This window comes from Spermophilus citellus (genome assembly GCF_964194105.1).
Source record: "Spermophilus citellus genome assembly, chromosome: 3".
Taxonomy (NCBI): domain Eukaryota; kingdom Metazoa; phylum Chordata; class Mammalia; order Rodentia; family Sciuridae; genus Spermophilus; species Spermophilus citellus.
The window spans coordinates 1986658-2008521 of record NC_138184.1 but is presented as its reverse complement, the minus strand read 5'-3'; the positions used below and the strand labels follow the sequence as shown (position 1 = coordinate 2008521).

The 21864-nt window shown below is 65.2% G+C and overlaps 1 protein-coding gene across 1 annotated transcript; it reads right to left on the bottom strand.

The window, feature by feature from the left end:
• Nucleotides 1–1246: 1246 nt before the first annotated feature.
• Nucleotides 1247–17991, bottom strand: GNA11 (G protein subunit alpha 11). Its single transcript, XM_081284847.1, has 7 exons — nt 17760–17991; nt 7628–7812; nt 5128–5282; nt 4144–4272; nt 1940–2069; nt 1691–1844; nt 1247–1596 (listed from the first exon to the last, which is right to left on the bottom strand). The coding sequence occupies exons 1-7, from the start codon at nt 17893–17895 to the stop codon at nt 1406–1408; spliced, it is 1080 nt and encodes a 359-aa protein (XP_081140973.1). The 5' UTR covers nt 17896–17991; the 3' UTR covers nt 1247–1405.
• Between the last annotated feature and the right edge of the window lie 3873 nt (nt 17992–21864).

The following is a 21864-nucleotide window of genomic DNA, read 5'->3' as shown; positions in this document are numbered from 1 at the left end:
CGGGCTTTGGCTGTGGTCCCAGGCGGCCCAGGAACACTTGGCACGCTGCCCCTCTGTGAGGGGTCAATACTTGGCTGGCAGAGGCGCCCAGGCCCCACGGGAGGGACCCTGCCCTCGGGCCACTGACAGAGCCCAAGTCCTCTTCCCTTCTGTGAGGCCAGGATGCCCCTCTGCAAGGACCCGGGCCCAGCCCCACCGCCAGGATCCACGGCACAAACCCTTCTAGGCACACGCAGCCCAGGGACGGACCGGCCAAGACAGGGACGCTCTGCCCTGGGATGCGGGGGGCCCCACGGGCCACAACCAGGGACAGCCCCACTTCCACAGCCCCCTCAGCCCTCCCCAGAACTGCGGCGGGCAGCGGGCACAGGCGGCTCACGGCTGGCTTACTCCTGTGCCCTCTCCAAGCACCAAAGCAGCAGCCTCCAAGGGCCCCAGCAGGGTGCCAGGGACAGCACTGCCGCCGACCCACTCCCAGGACGACACCGTGACAACAGAGATGGCCACTTCCACCCTGAGCACAGCCCCTGCTCCGCCTCGTCTCAGGGACCAGGCCCAGGACACGGGCTGGGGACTGGGGACTACCCTCCCGCGCCTGGCCACCACTGGCCCTTGAAGGCCTGGCCAGGTGCAGGGGCGGGCTGAGGGCTCCACAGGGACGGTCACGGCATGGCCACCAACAGTGACCCCCACCTTTCCTCTCTGCTTCTCGGGGACAGACCTGAGAAGATTCTGAAGAAGTCCCCACTCTGCCCTCACTTTCCAAACTGGTGACAACAAAAAATGGAGCAAAATGGAAGCCACACGACCCGGAGCAGGCTCCCTGTCCCTGATGCTCGGCCGTCCCCAGTGCTGACTCCCAGGCCAGGCCCCGGGCCCAGGCCCCCAGCACCACCCCGCTGCCCGCAGGACAGGCACCCGAGTCCCCAGCCCGGCAGACGGGGCCGACGGCACCAGGCACGTGCGGTCTCCTCCGACCTGGGAGCCCGTGAGCTGGTTTTTTTTCTTTTCCTCAAAAAACAAAAAAAGAACAGAAGGACCGTACAGACGGCTCTGTACGTGTACAGGTGAGGCACTTCCGGGGCGGGCGGCGGGTGCACCACCCCCACTTCTTGGAGTCCAGGAGCGAATGACAGCGCAGGCCGCGAGGACAATAACTTAGAGAAGTGGTAACGGGCCACGGCCCAGGACCCCACACCTCCCCGTGGGAGCCCAGGGCCGCGGGCAGCGAGGGCCCAGGGCGCCGGCTCTCGGCCACCTGCCTCCGATCTGTTTTTTGTTTATTCCTCTCTTTTCTTTTTTTAGAAAAAAACCGAGCCACAGATCAAGGCCAGAAGAAGGCTGTGTGGCCCTGGAGGGCGCGAGGGAGCGGGAGGAGTGGGGCATCCGTGGCCGAGCGGCCAGCTCACACCAGGTTGTACTCCTTGAGGTTCAGCTGCAGGATGGTGTCCTTGACGGCCGCGAACACGAAGCGGATGTTCTCCGTGTCCGTGGCGCAGGTGAAGTGCGAGTAGATGATCTTGTCGCTGTCGGGGTTCAGGTCCACGAACATCTTCAGGATGAACTCCCGGGCGGCCTGCGCGTCCCGCTGCGGCCCTGGGGCGGCGGGCGGGCGGGGGTGAGGCCCAGGGCTCTGGCAGCGCGAGCCTTCCCCCCCCCCCACGCCCACCCCTCCTGCAGGCAGGCTCACCATCGAACTCGGGGAAGTAGTCCACCAGGTGGGAGAAGAGGATCTTGTCCTCCAGCAGATCCTTCTTGTTGAGGAAGAGGATGACAGACGAGTTCTGGAACCAGGGGTAGGTGATGATGGTGCGGAACAGCGCCTTGCTCTCCTCCATGCGGTTCTGGGGGGATGCGCGTCTCAGGAGCCTGGCCGGGGCCACGGACCCGCAGAGCACGGCCAGACCCAGGCCGCGGCCAGGGCGGGGCAGGCGCTCACCTCGTTGTCCGACTCCACCAGGACCTGGTCGTACTCGCTGAGCGCCACGAGGAACATGATGGACGTCACGTTTTCGAAGCAGTGGATCCACTTCCTGCGCTCGGACCTCTGTCCCCCCACGTCCACCATCCTGCACAGAAACAGCCCACGAGCACTCAGCACCAGAGAGACGGCCCCGACCCCTGTGGCTGTGGCTGCCACTGGACACTGCTCACGAACCCAGGCCGGCAGGTGTGGCCGGAAGCCAGTGAGCGCCAGGAATTCTGCTCAGCCAAAGCGGCACCTCGGAGGGCACCCGAGGAGCCAGGCTGCTGCGGCAGGCCGAGGGGGCACAGGGCTGCGCCTCTTAGGAGACGACATGATCGGAGCGTGCCCAGAGGAGACCTTCCTCCCGGTGCCCTCTCCATGGCTGGCTGGAGCTGCAGACACAGAGGGTGACTGTCCCTGTCTCTCCAAAATCGTGACAAGTCCTGAGAGCAGAGCCCTGGAGAGTGCAGTGGTGGCGGAGCGGGACACAGGTCCCGGGAGGCCCGACAGCGCTGTGCAGGCAAAGCTGGACGGGCCTCTGGGACCTGCTGCCTCAGTCTGGAATCCCGGAGGACAGAAGGTCTCTCCTGGCTGTGGACAGTGGGCCAGGTGTCCACTGCAGCCAAGGGTGGCCTCGTCACTCCTGCAGAGGCCCCGGCGAATCCCAGCCCCTTGTCCAGCTGACATGTGCCTCCCCGTCAGGATGTGGCAGCCACAGAGGGCAAGGGGGGCCATCTGGGTGCTGGGAGGGGAGCGGGCACAGCTCCGTCCAGCACGGGCAGGCGCCAACAGGTGGGCAGTGAGGGCGAGGGCCAGCTGGGAGACGCCTCTGGGAACAGCAGGCTGCGGGCGCTCCTCCTACCCCAGGATACAGGGACAGAGGCGTCACCTGGGGCCTGCGGAGGGACAGGCGGGCTGCAGACACAACTCCGGGGCTGGCTGGGCAGAGGGGAGCCTGGGGCAGGGTGTGCAGGAGCCCAGCGGGCACAGGGCGGGCAAGCTGGCAGGCCTGAAGGGCAGGGTGGCCACAGAGGGCCCGTGCCGGGACCTGGCCCAGCTGGGGCTGCTGCCAGTGAAGTGTGGTCAGGGCCTTGGTGCTGGGCCACGGCCTCTCCCACCCTGAGGCGTCCTCGGTGCACAGGAGCCCCTGGGAGCCTTGTCTCCATCTGCGTCCCTTTTGGGGACGAGGATCTTCGCACAGCTGGGCGACCCAGTGCCCCCAGTGCCTCCGATCAGGGCCGGGCCATGACTTGGACCCCAGGTCCTTGGCCAGCCCTCTGTGAACTAAGGGACAGGGCACTGCTGACCAGGTGCAGCAAGGCCCAGGCCGGGGAGGCCAGGGCGAGGCACCTCAAGGGGCCCGAGAGAAGTGCGGTGGGAGGAGCCGTCACCAGGCCCAGCCTGGGTGGCCTCAGATCCCACGAAGAAAGGACAACACGACCAGACACCTCCCCCTCACAACGAGGTGGACAGGCAGCTTGGGGGGTCCAGAGCACCTGGGCGGCAGGGCAACTCAGAGCTGGACCCAGCTCTGCCGGGGAAGGGCGGCGAGAGCTGACACCAGGGCCTGGGGCGGCCTCGGGGCCACTGTGAGGACACGTGGGCTGCGAGGGGGCCAGCCCACTGCCGTGCAGGGCACTGGGGCCACAGCCTCCACCAGACACTGAGGGGGCCTCAGGGTCCAGCCCTGCCACCCTGGACCTGGGACTTCCGCCTCCAGAGCTGAGGAAAGGGACACACTGGTCAGCGCTGCTCTGTCCCAGCAGAACCTGCGCTCAGCCTGCCACCTGGTGGTCACTGGAGCCTCCAGGGTGTGCGGACTCCCGAGGGGGCGCACGTCCCACGGGCAGCACCAGGCCCACTCCAGCTGTGTGACCCCCATGCACAGGGGCCAGTGAGGGCCCAGAGAAGACTCGTCCACCCACCACTGGTCCACCAGCTGGAGTGGACCCAGAGCCCATTACAGGACCCCAGGCCACAGGATACCTGCCCTGGGCCTGGAGCCCAGAGCTCCTTACCTGTCCACCCGCCCCAGGCCAGGCCCACTGCAGGGGCCCTGAGAGAGGCTGGCCTCTGGCCCCGCAGGTCGTTCCTGGCCCCTCCTGCACGACAGTCTGCCCCGGCCCGGGGCTGGCCCTCAGGCCTGGTCTGGGGAGGGGCCGCGCGCTGTGCCGCACCTGAAGATGATGTTCTCCAGGTCGAAGGGGTACTCGATGATGCCAGTGGTGGGCACACGGACCCGCAGCACGTCCTGCTGGGTGGGCAGGTAGCCAGAGGTGGCGATGCGGTCCACGTCGGTCAGGTAGCTGAAACACAGCAGGCAGGGCTGCTGCGGCCACTGCTCAGGAAGGGCGGGGCCGGCACTGCGCACAGGGCCAGGGCCAGGGCCAGGCTGGGGAGGGGAGGCTGCCCACCCCACCCCCACCGGGACCCGGGGGCAGGAGCCACAGGCTCTTCCTTAGGTCTGGGACTCGGCAGCCGGGCTGTGCGTGGGGAAGGACACTCAGAGGCCTGTCTGTTATTTAGGACAGCTACAGACTCACAAGGAGGGTGGCCTCCCACAGGGAGCCCGCTGCCCGTGCCGGCGGCTCGTCTCACGCCTCCTACAGGCTGCGGCGCAAGCTGCTGTCCGGTCATCTCTGTGTCACCCCCACAGGGCTGGCTCCTCGGGCACACTGCGTCCCTCCCTTAGGCGGGACTCCTTGGGACCTGTCCTCCAGGGCTCCCTGGGCCAGGCTGGCTCCTCAGTCCTCCCAGGGGTCTGTCTGCTGTCTGCCAGGCTGCACACCCAGGTGTCATGGACTCTGACCCAGAGCCCTGCTGGTCAGGGCTCTACCACGGTCCCCCCAGAGGGGGGCAGGAGGCTGGCAGCCCACCCTGTCCTTGGAGATCCTGCAGACTGAGGCCCCTGCTGGGAGGTCAAAAGGGGCAGCTCAGCGGGGCCAGGAGGGGGCAGGGGCAGCCCGGCAGGGCCCGGCCCAGGCCCAGGAGCTCACTAAAGCACAAGCCACCTCCCGCCTAGGCCAGGAAGATGGGGTCCGGACGACCAGTAGAACACGGCACCACCTGCCCCTGGTGGGCGATGTGACCCTGCAGGACGACGCGCAGCAGGCTGGGTGGGCTGCTCCCCTGCCTCCCGGCCGAGCCCACCCGGCACTCACTACTTGGCCGAGTCCGAGAGCTGGAACTCCCTCCTGCGGTCGTAGCACTCCTGGATGCCTGGGTCCCCCCACAGCGTCTTGATGGCCTCCACGTACTGCTGCTCAAATGTCGTCACCTTCTCCACGTCCACCTCCCGGATCAGGAGGGCGTTGGCCTGCGGAGGAGGAGGGGAGGCCAGAGCTCAGGCAGGGGCATGTCCAGGCCCCAGCCAGGTGGACAGAGTGCTGCCCACGCAGAAGAGGAGCCCAGGGTGAGTTTTCCGAGGACACCCGTCCTGGAGCAGGCAGGCCCTGGCAGACACGGCCTGGCCGCCAGGCCCCGCGAGGCAGCTCCCCGGGCTCCCAGGCTTCACGTGGGCCCTGGATTTGCTCTTAGAACAGGGAGGACACAGGGGACCAGAAACCAGCACACGTGTGAACAGACACACTCCTGAACCTTGAACCACAGCGAGCCCTTAAAAGGGGACTCAGCCCCGACATGACGCCAGGACAGACGGATGAAGCCCCAGGGGGCGACGGCACCACCACATGCCACCTCCACCTCTCCCAGAGGTGCTGGGACGCTGCCCTCCCAGGCCCCAGCGCACAGGGTGAAGCTGAGTCAGAGGGCTGCACAGCCCGGGGCGCCCAGGCCTCACGCTCTGCCAGCACCAGCCGCACCACACCGGGCCCCAGAGCAAAGCTGGGGGGGCGTGCCTGCCAGGAGCCCCGTGGGGACAGGCCGGCGGAGGCCAGGCCGGCGGAGGCCAGGCCGCTGGCCAGGCACACGCAGGCAGGTGCACGGCTCTGTGCAGGGCAGGCCCTCGGCAGAGGCCCCCGTGCTCCACACGCCTCTCCTCAGACACGGTGGACACGCCTGGCCGTGGCATGGCTGAGGGGCTGGGCAGGGTACACCTGGCGGGACCCCAAAATGGAAAACAAGGGAAGCCCTGCTGGGCGCAGAGCTCACTGGGCTGTCCTCTCGGCCCTGTCCACCGCGTCCCCGCCCTCCACACCCCTCAGTCTGGGCCAGGACAAGCCACTGAAGGACGAGCCAGCACTGGGGGCGAGAGCCGTCTCTTCCCCCAGAGGCCTTTCCAGCTTCGCGGTGGCCCGAGCGTCTCCACCTCTGTGTGCCACGGGCAAAGCTGCCACAGGCAGCGTGGAGCCAGGCTGCGTGCCAGTGAACCTGCGCCCCGACATGGCGCTGTCTTGGCCGCGGTCAGATCCAACGGGTCCACAGCCCGAGGAACACCCAGCCTCTCGGCAGCGCGGCTGCAAGACAGCAGACCTGGGCAGGGCCAAGGCCAGGCCCCGCCAGAGACCCCACGGGGCCCACGCACGACAGCGAGGCCCCGCCCCACACCAGTGACCTGGAGTGGGGGGCTCAAGTCCAGGAGCCATCCAAGACCTGGGGAGGGCCTGCAGACGCCAGGTGAATAGGTCCAACAGTGTCTGACCCCCCCCAGGCCAAGGTCAGCCCAGGCCAAGCCTCAATTTCTGGATGAAGTCTGAGTCCCTAAAACACATCTGTGAGACCAGTCGGCACGCCCACCCAGCAAGGCCAGGACCTCTCCACCAGGGCCAGCTGACACACGGCCGGCAGGCCTGCGGAATGGTGTGGCCTCGATGCATGGCGTCTGCTAGTCCTCGGAGGCTCCAGGCCCAGGGGACCTAGAGACAGCCACACGGAGCACGCCCAGCACGGCTCGGAGCAGCCTCGGGCAGTCCTCACGTCTACCAGCAGACGAACACGGGCACGGGGCGTCTCACCCTCACGCTGGAGCGTCACTTGGGTGGCAGCAGGAGCAAGGTGGCAGCTCCAGTGTGAAGGGACCTGCGGATCTGGTGCTCAGTGACAGCCAGACACAGAAGGCCTCTGCGTGTGACCCAGTGACAAAGAGCCCAGGACAGCAGAGTCCAGAGATGGGACGTGGACTGCGGGTGCAGGGCTGGGGAGGGGCGGGTGGCTGTGGGGATGGCGTTTCCAGTTTTTTGATTTATTTTCTAGCCGTTGATGACCTTTATCTTATTCATCATCTACATGCGGTGCCGAGGGCCGAGCCTGGCCTCCCGCGTGCTAGGCGCGCTCTGCCGCTGAGCCCAGCCAGCCCCGGGTTTCCTTTTGGGGTGATGGAATGTTCTGAGACCAGATCGTGGTGCTGGCTCACGACTGTGTGGACATGGTAGAAGCCACCGAGCCGTGCTCTTCAAGCAGGTGGGCACAGGCTGAGCGTCACACCCTGGCAACTGCACCTTGCGGGGTCACCGCGAGGCCGTGTGCCGTGTGAACGAAGCGCCTGGCAGGCTCACAGGCTACAGAGGGTCAGTTCCTGGGAGCCTCCCTGCCCATTCCCCAGGTGGCCTGGGTGAGGCAGTTCCCTGCAGGGAGCCAACAGCCACTTAAGGGACACAGGTGGTGCCCATCACAGCACCCAGCCGGCACCCAGGGCACTGCTATGCAGGCTGGTGGCAGCAGCAGCGGGCCTCCAGGGACCCTGTGCCCCGGGCCGCAGCTCACCTGGTTCTGCTCGTACTTGTAGAGGATCTTGAGCGTCTCCATGGCGCGGATCATGGCCTGCATGGCGGTGAAGATGTTCTGGTACACCAGCTTAGTGAAGCCCCGCTTGTCCTCCTCCGAGTAGCCGGCGCCGTGGATGATGCGCATCTGCTTGATGAAGGTGCTCTTGCCGCTCTCACCCGTGCCTGCAGGGCAGGGGGGGGTGAGCCCAGGGCCCGCAAGCCAGGCCGCTGTCCAGTCCTGGCACATGGGGTGCTGTGGTGGCACCGCACCATGCCGCCAGCCCGTGCCGCGGACGCAGAGACTGAGGCCGGCTCCCAGAGGGTCAGGTTGGCTAGCTACTTCCCCCAGGGGCAGCAGCACCCTCCGCCACAGCTGCCCAACCTCAAACTTGCCTCCTCCAGAGCATCCACTGTGGAGGGCCAACCACCACGCCCACCAACACCGTCCCGGGCAGGGGCTGGGGGAGGTGGGAGTGGCTGGTGCCACTCTCCTCTCCTCCCCTACTCTGCAGAGAAGGGTAAGGCACCAGGAAGGCACCTTCTAGGGCAGCGTCCCCCTAGGCCCTGCTGATGTCTAGGGACGGGTCATTTTCTGGAAGGACATCCTGGGCACTGAGAGTCCTGAGCAGCGTCCCTGGCCTCCACCTGCTGTCGGGAGCTCCCCCACTTGTGACATCCAGAAATGTCCCCAGACATCACACCAAGCACCCCGAGGGCAGAACTGCCCATTACTGCCTTGGTCTGCACACTGGTCTGTGGGAGGAACATTTGGCCAGAGTGGGGACGGGGCACCCTCTGAAGCCAGCACCCAGACCTGGGACCGTGGAGGGGAAGGGAGCAGGTCAGCCCTCGCTGAATTCAAATCAACACCCGAAGTCCCTCGAGTCACAGATGCCTCAGCTCTAAGATGGCAAGTGGGACCCCAAGTCCACCATGCACAGTCCCACAGCACCGAGGGGTGACGACACACAACGCCACCTGCTGCCCATGGGTGTCCTCCAGAAGCAAAAGGAACCTTGCCTAGGGACAGTGACTGATTACCACCTGCACCTGGGATAAGGGTCACTCGGTGTTCAAGCCAGGGCAGCGAGGACCCCCGTCTGAGGCAGCTGCCCCTCCACACACGGGTGGCCTTTCCACAGAAGACAGTTCTGGGTCTCGTGCCCTGCGCTAACCATGACCAAGCAGAGGCCAGGAGAGGCCGGGGCCAGCAGGAGCCGTGTGCAGGGCCTCTGGCCAGCCCAGCGCACCCGGCCACGGCTGGGCAGAACCTGCCAGGCCGCAGCCCAGGTCCGGTGCTAGGGTGTCAGCTGAGCAGCACAGCGGGGTTCCCTCCCGCAGGGGCTGCGGCCAGGTCTGCTCTGTTTCCCAGAACCCCCGGCCACCATCATCCTGCCACCCAGCACCTCAGAGCTCAGACGCCTGGGTCCTTCCTGGGGCCTCACATCCCCCAGGTGTGGCCTGGAGCCCGGGCTCCTGTTAGCAGAGGCCCCCTCCCGAGGACGCCTCTCACCGGGCCAACTCACCCTGGCGCTCACACCACCACAGCTGTCACCAGGGAAGGGCCACGTGCACGGCACAAGGAGGCGTGTGACCCCTGTGCTCTGGCCTCATCCTGGACTCATCCACAGCGTCCCACCCACCCCCCTCCTGGACCATGGGAGGGACTGCCTGGGACCCCCGAGCTCCTCACACCACCCCAGAGCAGACCTGCGCAGACTGTGGCAGGGGCTCCACTCCCGACTGCTAGGAATGGGGCCACCTGAGGTCCCCCAGCAGGGACCACTCAGCCCGCACCTCAAGGGGCAGAAGGGGGTGGCGCTGGAGCACACACAGGGCAGGGCAGGGCAGGCGGGCCTCCAGGAGCTGCCACAGCACCAACGCGACACCCAGGACTCCCAAATGACAACCGGGGCCTGAATGTCTGTGTCCCCAGAGCAACAAGCAGAATCCTCGGCCCCGAGCCCAAGCCCTAGCACTTAGAGGCAAGGCGGAGGGAGGGGCGCCCTCAGAGTGCAGAGGGCACCGAGCTGCCTGTCCCCCCACACCAGCACACTTGAGGACGCGGGGACACGGGGCCCTGTTTGGGCCTCCAGCATCTACAAAAAAGCACGTGGCCAGCGGTATTCCCCCAGGGACCCCCACACGGAAACGACAGAACCTCAGAAACGGAGGGCATGGTGGCGGCACAGTCAGACAAGGGGATACCAGGGCCTGGGGTCACACCTCTCCCCACTGAGGGAGAGCACACAGGCAGCCCCGAGGGTCCTAGCTCAGCAGGACTGCGCCCCCCCACCACCTGGGGGCAGGTGCCCTGTGTAGTCGGCCGCCCCAGGTCCTTGCCCTTCCCAGCGCCACAGCGAGAGCCTGGGCGGGAATCTAGCCCCAGCTCTCAGGAAGCCAAGGGAAGCGGCCGGCTCTCCCAAACAGCAGCTCCTCTCCGCAGGGCACGGACACGCTGCCCTGCAGCCAGGCCTGGCCAGGGCTCGCCACCAGCCCCTGCACAGCCAGTCCTCGCAGCACTCCTGGCCCCTCCCGTCCCTGGCCCCAGCCCCCAGCACAAGCCAAGCCTCAAGGTCTGGGGCACCCACATCACCAGGAGGCCCCACACAGCCACAGGCAGGCGCTCTGCCACCTTGGTCACGTGCTGCCTCTCCTGCCCAGGAGCCTGAAGGACACCCCGGCAGGCTCACCATCACCACTAGAAGGGTCTGAGCCCAAGATGACGTCCAATGAGCCAGAAAGCCACACTGTGCCTCAAGCAGGTGGCTAGACAGGCCAGCCAGGAGCTCTGCAGTCCACAGGCGGAGGGGAGAGCGCACAGGGGAACCGCACGGGGGCCCCACATGGCCTGGCACCTGGGGTCCCACAGGTGACACGACAGCCAAGGCAGTGACAGAATGGCCTGAGTCACAGACTGATCTCCGCTCCACTGCTGGGGGCTGTAGTCAAGACTGCCAGCCACCCCAGGACCCTGGTAGGGGCAGGCCTCCCTGGTACAGTGAGGACCCCAGACCCCTCCCCCAGTCACCTCACACCTGTTTTTTGAGCCCCCTGGTCTCTGCAAGCTGGGGCTTATCAACGCTCGTTCTGAAGCCCCCTTAGAGTCGGGAGGCCTGGGGAGGGCCCAGTCCTGCCCACCTGAGCCCAGCCGGGGCGTGTGAGCAGGACTGGGCTGGGCAGTGACGGCTCTCCACCCTGAGATGGCCACCTTCACACAGAACGGTTCCCTGGGACTGGGGTGGGGGCTGCAGTCCGCACAGGCACACTGCTAACCCCAGGCTGCTGGTGGAGGGGCATGATGGCCAGGAACAGGGGCAGAGGAAGGGGCGGCTCCCACCACCACTTTGGGAACACGCCCCCCAATGACCTAAAACCCTCCCCCAGGCCCCGCCTCTTAAAGGCTCCATCTACCCACACACTATCCAGGGACCACCAAGTCTTGAACACCTGGGCCTTTGGGGAACATTCTAGAACCAAACTACAGCACCTCCCAAGTTTTGGGGACAGAGACTACCTGTCCAGCTCCCCACTCTTGCCCGTGAGGCTCAGCTAGTACAACCAAGGGGGGGTGAGGAGACACAGACCGCCTGTCCCATCCCTCACAGGAGTCGCCTCATCCCGTCAGGGGACCCGAGCAGAGTGCAGCCCAGGGGGCAGGCAGCCCCACAACACAGTCCCCCAGCAGTGCCCGCCACAGCCCACCAGGCACAAGCACCCTTCCTGGCCCCAGGGATCAACAAGCAGCAACCATCAGCAGGCCAGGCTCCAGAGACCCCACAGGACACAGGGGCCCATGCGGCAGTGGAGGGGACCACTGTCCCTCAGTGCAGACCCTGAAGAATGACCGGGAGGTAACACAGATGGTGCGCCCCGGCGTGGCCACACCCATTCAGGCTGCCACCCTTGATCCTCACTGTGGTCCCAGAAGGGACCACACAGGGAACACTGGCTCTGGAGTCGGCCAGGACAGAAGCCCCGAGACAGAGCAGCTTGGCATCTCCCCAGCGTGGTCCCTGTGGGGACACTAATGGGGGACACCCACGTACCAGGGCTGCTCCAGCCGCGTTTCAGCAAGGATGAGCAAATAAGCCGCAGCAGAGAGGGTCGCAGTAGAGCGCGTGGGGAAGACAGCCCTCCGGAGGCCGCCGGCTCGGGAAGGAGGCAGAGGGCGGCTCTCCAGGTGCCACGCCCACTCAGGCTGCTGTCCTGTGGTGGAGGAGCACTGCTCCCTTTTGGCAGATGAGAAACAGGCCGAGTGACACCAAAAGACTGGCTCTGTCCCACTCTGGGTGGCACAGGCAGCCTGGGCTCAGGAGACACTCAGGAATTAGTAAGAGGCTGTCCCTGGTCCCACCTGCATGTGGACTGGTGCAGAGGGCCACAGATGGTTGGTGACAGGGCCACGGTGTGCTCCGGGGCGGCAGGAGTCAGGGACCCGGGCTATGCCCCTTCATTTCCTGAGTGGATGGGCTTCAGCCAAAGTCTTTCAACAAGCACCTGGAGCCCCCAGGGCTCGGGGTCCACATCCAGGGCAGAGGACTCAGATTAAGGCTGACCAATAACAGAGAGCAGGGAGGGACCCTGAGAGACACAGGTTGTCCTGGTTGAGGACACCACCTCAAGGACAGAGGGCCATGTCTGGGGATATCGTCGTTGCACGACTGGGAATGCTCCTGGCCTAGAGTGGGCCAAGGCCAGAGACACTGCAGTGCCCGGGATGCCACCAGGGGCTCATCCGCACCCTGTCTACAGGCCCAGGTGTGCTGTCAGCCCTCCCGGACCCTGGGCTCTTCCTCCAGGAATCAGCCCTCGTGGAGGGCTGTGGCCAGGCTCACGCTGGGCACTATGCAGCCATGTGACACCCTGACAGCAGACGGCAGCGCTGTGTGCTCACGGGACTGGATGTAGGTCCCCTGAGCTCAACCTCACCCCTCGGGGAAACCGAGGCACAGGCCTGTGCTGTCACAGCTGCAAGTGGCAGAGGTGCCTCTGAACCACACAAAACCCAGACTTGGGGACATCTGGAGGACCCAGGAGGAGCAGGGTGCTCCACCCAGTTACGCCACCCCTAGGACCAGAAAGCCACCAAAAGCACAGAGGCAGTGTAGAAAAGGGTCGAGGGAGTGGAGGGAGCAAGGGGCACAGACAGGTGACCAGCTGGGAGCCGAGTCCAGGGCAGCACGTTCAGATGGTGTGACGACCCAGCAGTGGCCTTCAGAGGACTGATGATGCTGCAGCCAGAGGGCAGGGGACCCAGGGTGAAAGCCCAGGCCTCGAGGCCACAAGCACACAGGGCCCTAGGGTGGCACAAGCCCCAAGCCAGTGACCCGGTGCTCAGAGGCCCAGGGCTACGAGCCGCTGGAGTCCTGCCACACTGCAGTACCCCCCGGGCGCCCCAGGCCCTGGGTTCTCCAACAGCATCTGCCGTAGGGAGATACGCACCCTGCTGGGGACCCTGCTTGGCTGCAAAGAAGGGACAGCTGGCCCGAAGGGCCTCGCCACCTGCCTAAGGTCTGTCTGACATGACTGCACAGTGACTCCCACACCCCCGCGCCAGCACCCTCTCCCATGGTGCAGCAGGGTCCTGGTCCCCGACAGAGCAGGGCTCCACAGCAAAAGTCAGCAGTGAGCCCCCTGTGGCTGGGGTCAAGGACAGCAGCTGGCAGTACTGAGGCAGGAGGTCCAGCACAAAGGACCTCAGTGACCCAAGGATGCCGAGCTCAGGGCCCACGGCCTGTACCCCACCCACCTTGGACCCCAGGAGGAGGGACACCACTTCACCTGCTGCTTTGGGAGGCCCAGACTCAGTCCAGCTGAGCAATCGGGCCTCCTGCTGCTGGCTCTGTTCTTTTTTTGGTCCTGGGGATTGAGCTGAGGGGAGCTCTCCCAGTGAGCCACATCCCCAGTCCTTTACTTCTTACTCTGAGACAGGGCCACCGTGTTGCCCAGGCTGGCCTCCAATGTGCCGCCGTCCTGCCTCACCCCGAGTTGCTGGGACGACGGGGTGACCGCCACACCCAGCGGTAACTGAATCTTAACGTAAAGGACGTAAGGGCGCATCCTGGGTGAGTCCTGGCCCTCTGCAGTGTGTCCAGGGTGGACAAGGCCATCTGAGGAGCTTCCTGCTTCCACAGTCTGTGGGGGCAAGACACGGGGCCCTGCCAAAAGCCAGTAACCTGGATGTGCCCTCCCCCAGGGAGGCTCGCGCAGCCCTCCTCGGGGATCCTGGGCTTTGGCTGCCCACAGGGGCGCAGGGAGGCTTCACCACCGGCTTTCCGTTTAGAAAGCCTGGAGCCACTCGGGCTCAGCCTCAGAAGGACGCGGGACCTCAGGGCACAGTGTTCCCTGCCTCAGTTCCCCACCACAAACCTGCCAAGGCCAGGCAGCGGCCTCCTGGGACTCTTACCACCAAGTGACAGAAACGCAGCAGCCAGGCTGCAAGGGCAGGGACAGAGGCAGAGGCCCGGCGGCCCGATGGGAGCCCAGCACCCAGCTCCCCAGGGCCTCTGCTCCTCCATGCTCGCCTCCTGGGGGCCTGGCACAGGGGCTGGACAGCACACTCCCTGAACAGACAGTCCCCATCTCCCTGGCCCACTGCTGGCGGTCACTGCCACTGACGAGAAAGTCAGGAGAGGACAGGGACAGCACCGCAAGTAAAGTGGAACATGTGTGCGTGTCCTCCCGTGTTCAGAGCAATGAAACACATCGACAGAACTACTCGCACCACAGCCGTCACCAGAACTCCCCACAAGGTGACACACACTGTCACACAGCCAGCACTTTATGCCATATGCACCGTGTGACGGGGATCCTCAAGCAGGGGCGCTTTGCCTCAGGACACACTAGTCATCATCTGGGCTCTTGGTGTGGAGCAGGCAGAGGCCAGGACACTGTCCACACCTGCAGTGCCCAGGACACCCAGCCCAGAGAACAGCCCAGCCCAGCGTCCAGTGCTAGGGAAGTGCTGCCCGGAAGCCCCGCCCAGCTGAGCAGCCTCACAGGTCACAGGCTGCTGGGAGCAGAGAGGGGCAGGAGCCGAGGAGCTCCTCCCCAGCGACCCCTGCCTGATGCGCAGCAGGTGCTAAGGCAGCCACTCAGCCCTGCCTGGGAGCCTGGAGGAGCGCAGGGCAGGCCCTGGCACCCCACCCTGCAACTTAGCAAAGGAGACATGGGGGACCAGGGAGGGAGTTCCAGGGAAAAGCAGGCCCTCCCTAGTTCCGTCCCTGGCACCGGGGCCATGTGGCTGCCACTCAGAGGCAACTGAAAGCGCTATCAGCTGCAGGCTGTCACCACCTGCTACAATTGGGAGCAGCCCCCAAGGCTGGGGAACCTCAGAGTCCCACCTGCAATGTATTCCCCCAAATGGGGACAATCAGTGCACTCAGGCTTACTGGGAAAATGAAATAAGTCCCCACAGAGGGCACAGGCTGCGCAGAGGGGCACTTAACAGCGAGTCCCAGTCCCTGGTCACGGAAGTCCTCCAGCAAGGGCCCTCAATCTGGAATGAAAGGCTCCTCAGATGGGAAGTTTGCCCAGAGTCTCTGCATCCCAACACCCAGGCACGGCCACTTCCTCTGCAAAGGCCCCCAATCCCCGGCAAGTCCCGGGCCTCGGTGTCACGCTCCCGCCCGCTGCACCCGCGCACCCACTCTCCCACCTGCCTGCCTGCCCTGAATCTGGCATCGGCTCACAGGATGCCCCTTTTACAAGCTGGGGGGTGGGTGCTGCTAGGGTCACCCAGCAGGGGAAGGGAAGGACTGCAGACAAAGGTGCTCTGCCCAGGTGGGCACTGAGGACAAAGGCCGGGGGTGGGCTCCATCCTTCCAGGTCCACTGCAAGGCTTTCAGCCCAAGGCTGGCCTCGGCAAAGCTGCACACAGGGGCCCTGGCGGCAGCCTTGAGCCCGTCGACCTCAAGCCCAACCACCAGGCTCAGAAGCTGGGGTCCACAGGAGAGGACGGGCCTGGAGGCCCCAGAGCCGCAGGGCAAGGCATCTGTACTGTCCTTCGATGCATATCCTAACTGTCTCCTACCCCAAAAGAAAGCCTCCCACCCACTGCAGAAGTCAGCCAGGACCACGCGGCCCTCCACAGGTCACGCTCCTGCCTGCCCGCCCTTCCTGCAGAGATGGCCACCCGGAGCCTTAGGTGAGCAAACATCTGAAGTTAACCTGGAAGCCGCTTCAAGCAAGGAACCTCTGGAGCCTGGGCCTGGTGCCCATCCAAGCTAGAGTGCCAACACGTCCCCTCTGCCACTGGGCTCAGCTCCTCTAACTATGTGGTGTGCCCACCGCAGGACAGCCTCTTTCCCCAGGACACCAAGACCATCCAGGCTGCCTATGGGCACAGGGCACACGTGCCCAACCTTCCCCAGGAGCCTGGGAAGGAAGGAGGCAGAGGCACACAAGGCAGGACCTCTGTTTTGTAAACCACCGAAAGGGCCAGTCCTCCCCTGGCCCTTATCTGCGCCCTTATTTGGGGTGACAACACAGACAGCTGGGTCGATTGGCTCCCAGCGACAGGTGTTCCTTGAGGAGATGGAGACATGGAGACGGGGGCCTCCCTACAGGGTGTGGTGGCTTCACTGGGACGCCAAGGACAGGGACCATGGAAGGCCAAGGAGGTGGCCATTCTGACAATCCAGGCTGCCTCCTCCCAGCAGGGTGCAATTCCATGCAGAGGGACTCAGTTTCCCTGCCAAGGGAGGGAGGCAGGGGAATGGCCTCAAGGGGAAAGGAGATGGGGCACAGCAGAGTCGGGAGGCGGACAGCTGAGTCTGCAGTGAACAGGACTCCCCCTGATGGGACGTGTCCAGGCAGGACCGGGGAGGTGAGGGTAAGTGTCCTGTGGATCACAGCCAAAGGTCTAGCTCTGCAGAGACATGGGGACAGCAAAAGGGAGACACTATGGAGCGGGTCAGAGGCCAGCCCTGGGCAGAGAGGGGCTGTCACAAGACACAGAGGGCAGACCCCCAAAGGTCCTGGGGGCCAATGTGAACAGCAGATGCAGGGGGCTGCCCAGGAACCCAGGATGCAGGGACCTGACCTGGACAGCAAAGGCAGGTGCTAACTCCAGGGGCACTCAGGCTGGCTTACTGGGAAAGTAACTGCCCAACCTGGACAGCAGAAGCAGGAGACTGGGCCGTCAATACACGCAGGGGCTGACCACAAAGAGTTCCAGGGGCTCTGGCGTGAACAACACAGGCAGGGGCTGACCCCAGAGGGATCCAGGAGCCTTACCTGGACAGTATGAGCCAGGGCTGACCACAGAGGACTATAGGCTAACCCCCCAAAGAGCAGGTCATCATGGACAGCATGGTAAGAGCTGGTCACAGAGGGATCCAGGCTATCCTGGACATCACAGCAGGAACAGGCCACAAAGGAAACTGGACTGACCATCAAGTAATCAAAGCCACCCTGGACAGCTAGGGCAGAGGCTGGCCACACAAAGATCTGCAGCAGAGCTGACCGCCACAGACAGAGGTTCACCACTGCAGGCCCAGGTCAGCCCGTGCAGGGACTGACCCTTCAGGAATTGAGGCAGGGCTGACTACCACTGGTAGATGCTGACCCTGGAAGGATGGGGGTAACTGACCACCACAGGCCAATAAAAACACCGCAGCAAACCCACCCTCGGCTGCCCAACACAGCAGGGGCAAGGCTGACCCTTCAGAAACCTGGAAAAGGGCGGATCACCACAGGCACAGACTGACCACTGAGACTGAGACTGCCCTGCACAACTGAGGCAAGAGATGACCCTCTGGGGACATGGGGAAGGATGACCACCATGGGCAGTGCTGACCATCTAAGTATTGGAAGCGCTCGTCCTCTGGGGATAGTCAGGCTCACCACCGGGACAGGGCTTGCCCTCCAGGATCAGAGCAGGACTGACCAGCGGGAATCAGACAGGCTGACCACTGTGACAGGGCTGACCATGGAGGGATCTGGAGCAGAGCTGACTGTCCAGGGACCCCGGGAAGGCTGATCACCAGGGCAGGGTGACAGTCCAGGGAGCCAGAGCAGGGCTGGCCCCCTGGGCCCAGGACCGACCGTGCAGGGGTCCAGGGCAGGGGTGACCACGCAGGGCCGGAGGCCCCGCTGGCCTCGCGGTGCGGGCCGGCCCCACTCACCCAGCAGCAGAAGCTTGAGCTCGCGCCGGGCGTCGCGCTTGTCCCGCCGCAGCTGCTTCTCGATCTCGGCGTTGATGCGCTTCGACTCCTTCACCTCGTCGCTCAGGCAACACGCCATCATGGACTCCAGAGTCATCGTCCCGGCCCCGGCCGCCGCCGGCCGCCCCCGCCGCCGCCCCCCGGCCGCCCGGCCCGGCCCGGCCCGCCGGAGCCGCCTCGGCCGCGCACGGCCGCGCCCTGGGCCCGGCCCCCGCTCGGCCGCCGCCGCCGCCGATCCCCGCTCGGCCGCGCCGCCGCGGACCCCGCCGCCGCCGCCGCCGCCGCCGCCGCCGCCAACCGCAGCCGCCGCGACGAGCGACGGCGCCGAACAACCTAAGCCACTGGGCGCGCGACGGGCAGGCGGCGCGGCCAATGGGAGAGCGGCGGCCCTGCGCGCGCGCCACGGGGCGGGGCCAGCGGCCGCCAGGGGGCGGGGAGAAGCGCGTGGGGGCGGGGCGCGCGGGCGGGGCGGGCGCGTTGGGTTGCGCCGACGTGGGAAGGGGCAGCGCCGCCGGGAGCCGGGCGAGGCCGCCCGGGATTGTGGGAATGCGGCGGACTCGGCCTCGACTCGGCCCCCCTTGGGCGCGCTCGGGCGCCCTCAGCCCGGGTCTGTGCGGCCTGCGGTGCAGGGAATCACCTGGCCTGGGGCGCCTGCATGCCTCGAACAGGCGTTAATGGGCGCCTGCTGTATGCTAGACAATCATGCAGCGCTTGCCTTAACACCAGACAGACGCAAGCAGGAACAGAGTGCCTACTGTTTACCGAACATTGATGTAGTACCTGCTAAAGAAGAGGCCCACATCAGGCATTAATGCTGTGCCTGCCATATACCACCCGGCAGAGCAGGAGCACGAACAGAGCGCCTAGTGTATACCAGGCACATGCCTGTCATCAGTGGAACACCTGCTGTATACCAGGCACTGCCTATGCCCCTTAAACCAACACAATGAGCTGACCTGTTGGTCCTCGTCAGGGCAGGTGAAACCAAGCTTCGGCCAGAATTTGCAGAAACATCAACTGTTCCTCTGACGCCCCTGACTTTGCCTTGCCTCTCTGGCCTCCTTGCCCAAGGCCTGCAAGCTCTGTCCCCCCAAATGCCTTCTGGGGATACCCTTCCAGACCCCTCAGCCTGTGTTCCTCCGGTGGCTGGATGCAGCCTGGGGTTCCCAGCAGGGCTGGCCGGCCGCCACCGTGGTCACTTCTGGCTGCCACCAGCTCTTGTACTGCAGATCTCAAAATGGCTTTTCCATTTAAAAATAGAACGATATTCTGAGACTTGAGAAATCCAAATTTCAGCGTCCACAAGAAAGGTGGACTGGAGCCGAGCTACAGCCTCAGTGACCTGTGGACTCCCGGGTGGGGGCGCGCGGGCCAGCCCTACCGGGGTCTCTTTTCTGGGGACTGGAGATGGAACCCAGGGGCCCTACCACTGAGCTCCATCCCAGCCCCTCTGAAACATTTTCTCTCTGGCCTTTTACAGAAAGAAACCTCAACACACAGCAGAGCCTGTCACTGTGCTGGGGACGATGGCGGGTTCTTGGGGCAGAAAGCTCATTTCACAGAGGAGTAAACTGAGAGGTTCCCTGACGGGGACACCTGTGTCCCGACCTGGCTGACCCGCTCTCTCCCCTCCTGGCCCTACCCCCCCCCCGCCCTGGCCAGGTTCCCAGGGCAGGCGCCCGTCAGCCACCTTGGTGCCGTACCTTGTCCACTGCTCTCAGCGTCTTGAGATAAGTGGGGAGGGGGGGTCAAAGTCTCCGTTTATTGGCTGATTGGGGGGGACCTTATCTCCCCGAAACCCTTGACTCTGGGGCCTCCATTCTCACCTCAGCTGGGTGCAGCCCTGTCTGGGGCTCCTGGGTCCCCCACAGATGGATCTCAGCTTCATTCAGACAGAACCTACCACCCAGGGCACAGCTGAAGAAGAACACTGTCACCCAGACCTGCTCAACAGGCCACCTCCCGCAGGGTCCTCCCCTGAGGCCCCAGAGGCCTGCACCCCACCCCGCCGCCCTGCACTGCCACCCGCCCCGCACTGCCACCCGCCCCGTGGAACCTGCCCCAGAGCCGCTCAGGCTGAAGTCCCCTCTCCACCTGCTCCTGGCCCTGGACTCCGGCCCCAGCTGGGAGGAGGTTCGTCTTATCACTGCTGCATCTCGGATCTGGCCTCCAGTAGGTGCTCAGTGAACACTGAAGGGCAGTGGGCCCATGAATGCACGTGTGCCTCTCAGGGTAACAGGCTTGAGGGGTGCTGTGGTTCTGGGGCCGGGGATTGAACCCAGAGGCACCCCAACACTGAGCCACATCCGGCCCTTTTTGTTTGGGGAGGTGGGGCCTCACTAAGTCGTTTAGGGCCTCACTCCGTGGCTAAGACTGGCCTCAAACTTGCAACCCTCCTGCCTCAGCCTCCCAAGTCATGAGTGACAGACGAGCGCCACGGGCCCGGCTGCTCTGGGGTCCTCGATAGCGGCACCTCAAGGCTGGTGTCAGCAACAGTGACTGCATGTGTTCTAGTCACACTGGGACAGTCCTTGTCCCCTGCCAGCCATGTGTCCGGGAGGGCAGCCACTGCGGGCTCCTGATCCCCATGGGGCCGGTCTCGTCCCTCCTACCCGCCTCTCCAGGGCGGCTCCCGGTCCTGCCTCCCCTGCATGTCACCCACAGGCCAGCCAGCCCAGGCCCCCCCAGCCCGAGACTCGGAGTCAGCTGCCCTGGGACACGGGGCCCTGGGGGTCATTTCCAGCGTGACCGAGCCCTGGTCTTGCCCCAGAAGGCCTCCCTCTGAGCCCTGGGCCTAGGTGCCCACCCCAGGCACCACCTGGCCAGCCGGCCTCCTCCTCTGGGCCCCTCTGTTCCTCCCCCGGGGTCACCCCCGCGCCCCTCAGCCCTGCCCTCGGGGTTCTAGAGTCCTCCACAGCCGAGGTGGGGGCTGGGAACCGATGAGGGGTGGTCCCCACGGGGCGAGGGGTCTGCCGTCTCCTGTGCTGTGTCCCCGGGCCTAGAACGGCACCTGGCATACAGTAGGTGCTCAGTAAATGTTTGTGCCATCCAAGAAGGACCCCAGCCACCAAGACAGCCCCCGGGCCCTGTTCCCCGGCGGTCAGGGCCCCACGTGAGTGGACCTGGGAGTGACCAGCCTCCCACACGGGCCCAGCAGGGAGGGTGGGCGTCACTTCAGAGGTGACGGTGGAAGGTGGCCGAGGCTCCCGTCAGGGCCCCCCCCCCCCCCGCCTGCTCCAGGGGCCCAGCGCCCGTGACCTGAGGAGACCAGCCATGCTGCTGGGGGGCCCTGGGACAGTGCTCCCCAGCCCGGTCCAGCCTAGAGGCCACCACCCTGCTGAAACCCTGAGTGCATTCAGGAGACCCCGGCCAGAGCCACCGGCGGCACTCTCACTCCTGACCCCAGAGGCTGTGACCCAGACACTTGGGAGACAGGCGGGAGGCTCGCTGGAGCCCAGGACGGCCCCACCGCCGCCGCGAGGGAGACAGAGCAAGACCCCATCGTGAAAGCAGGAAGGAAGGGTCAAGCACTGAGGCCAGGCCTGCCACCTGAGCGACTTGGGAGGCTGAGGCAGGAGGAGGGCAGATTTGAGGCCAGCCTCAACCACTTAGCAAAACCTGTCTCAAAAACAACAAAAAAACCCAAACCAACCCAGGGCGGGGGCCGGGGCGCTGGGCTTGGTCCTCAGCACCACGTAAAAACACATAAATAAAGGTCCATCGACAACTAAATAGTCATAATAATTTAAAGCATGAGAAGGGCTGGGGTGCAGCTCAGTGTAGAGCCCCGGGAAGGAGGGACCGAGGAACAGCCGCTGGACAGACGCTCGCTCCTGTCAGGCTCTGTCTGGGGCTGATTTGCTACAGAGAAACAGGCCTCTGGTCCCCAGGCCCCTCGGAGGGACAGCAGCGTCCACCGAGGGTGGGGATCGGCGTAGCCGTCCCACAGCGGGCTCACCGCACCCCAGGCTGGGCCAGCCCCACTGTCCACCAGCACAGAGCACAGGAGCCAGCTGTGACCGGCACATGGTGGAATACTACTCAGCCATAAAAAGGAACTGGCCAC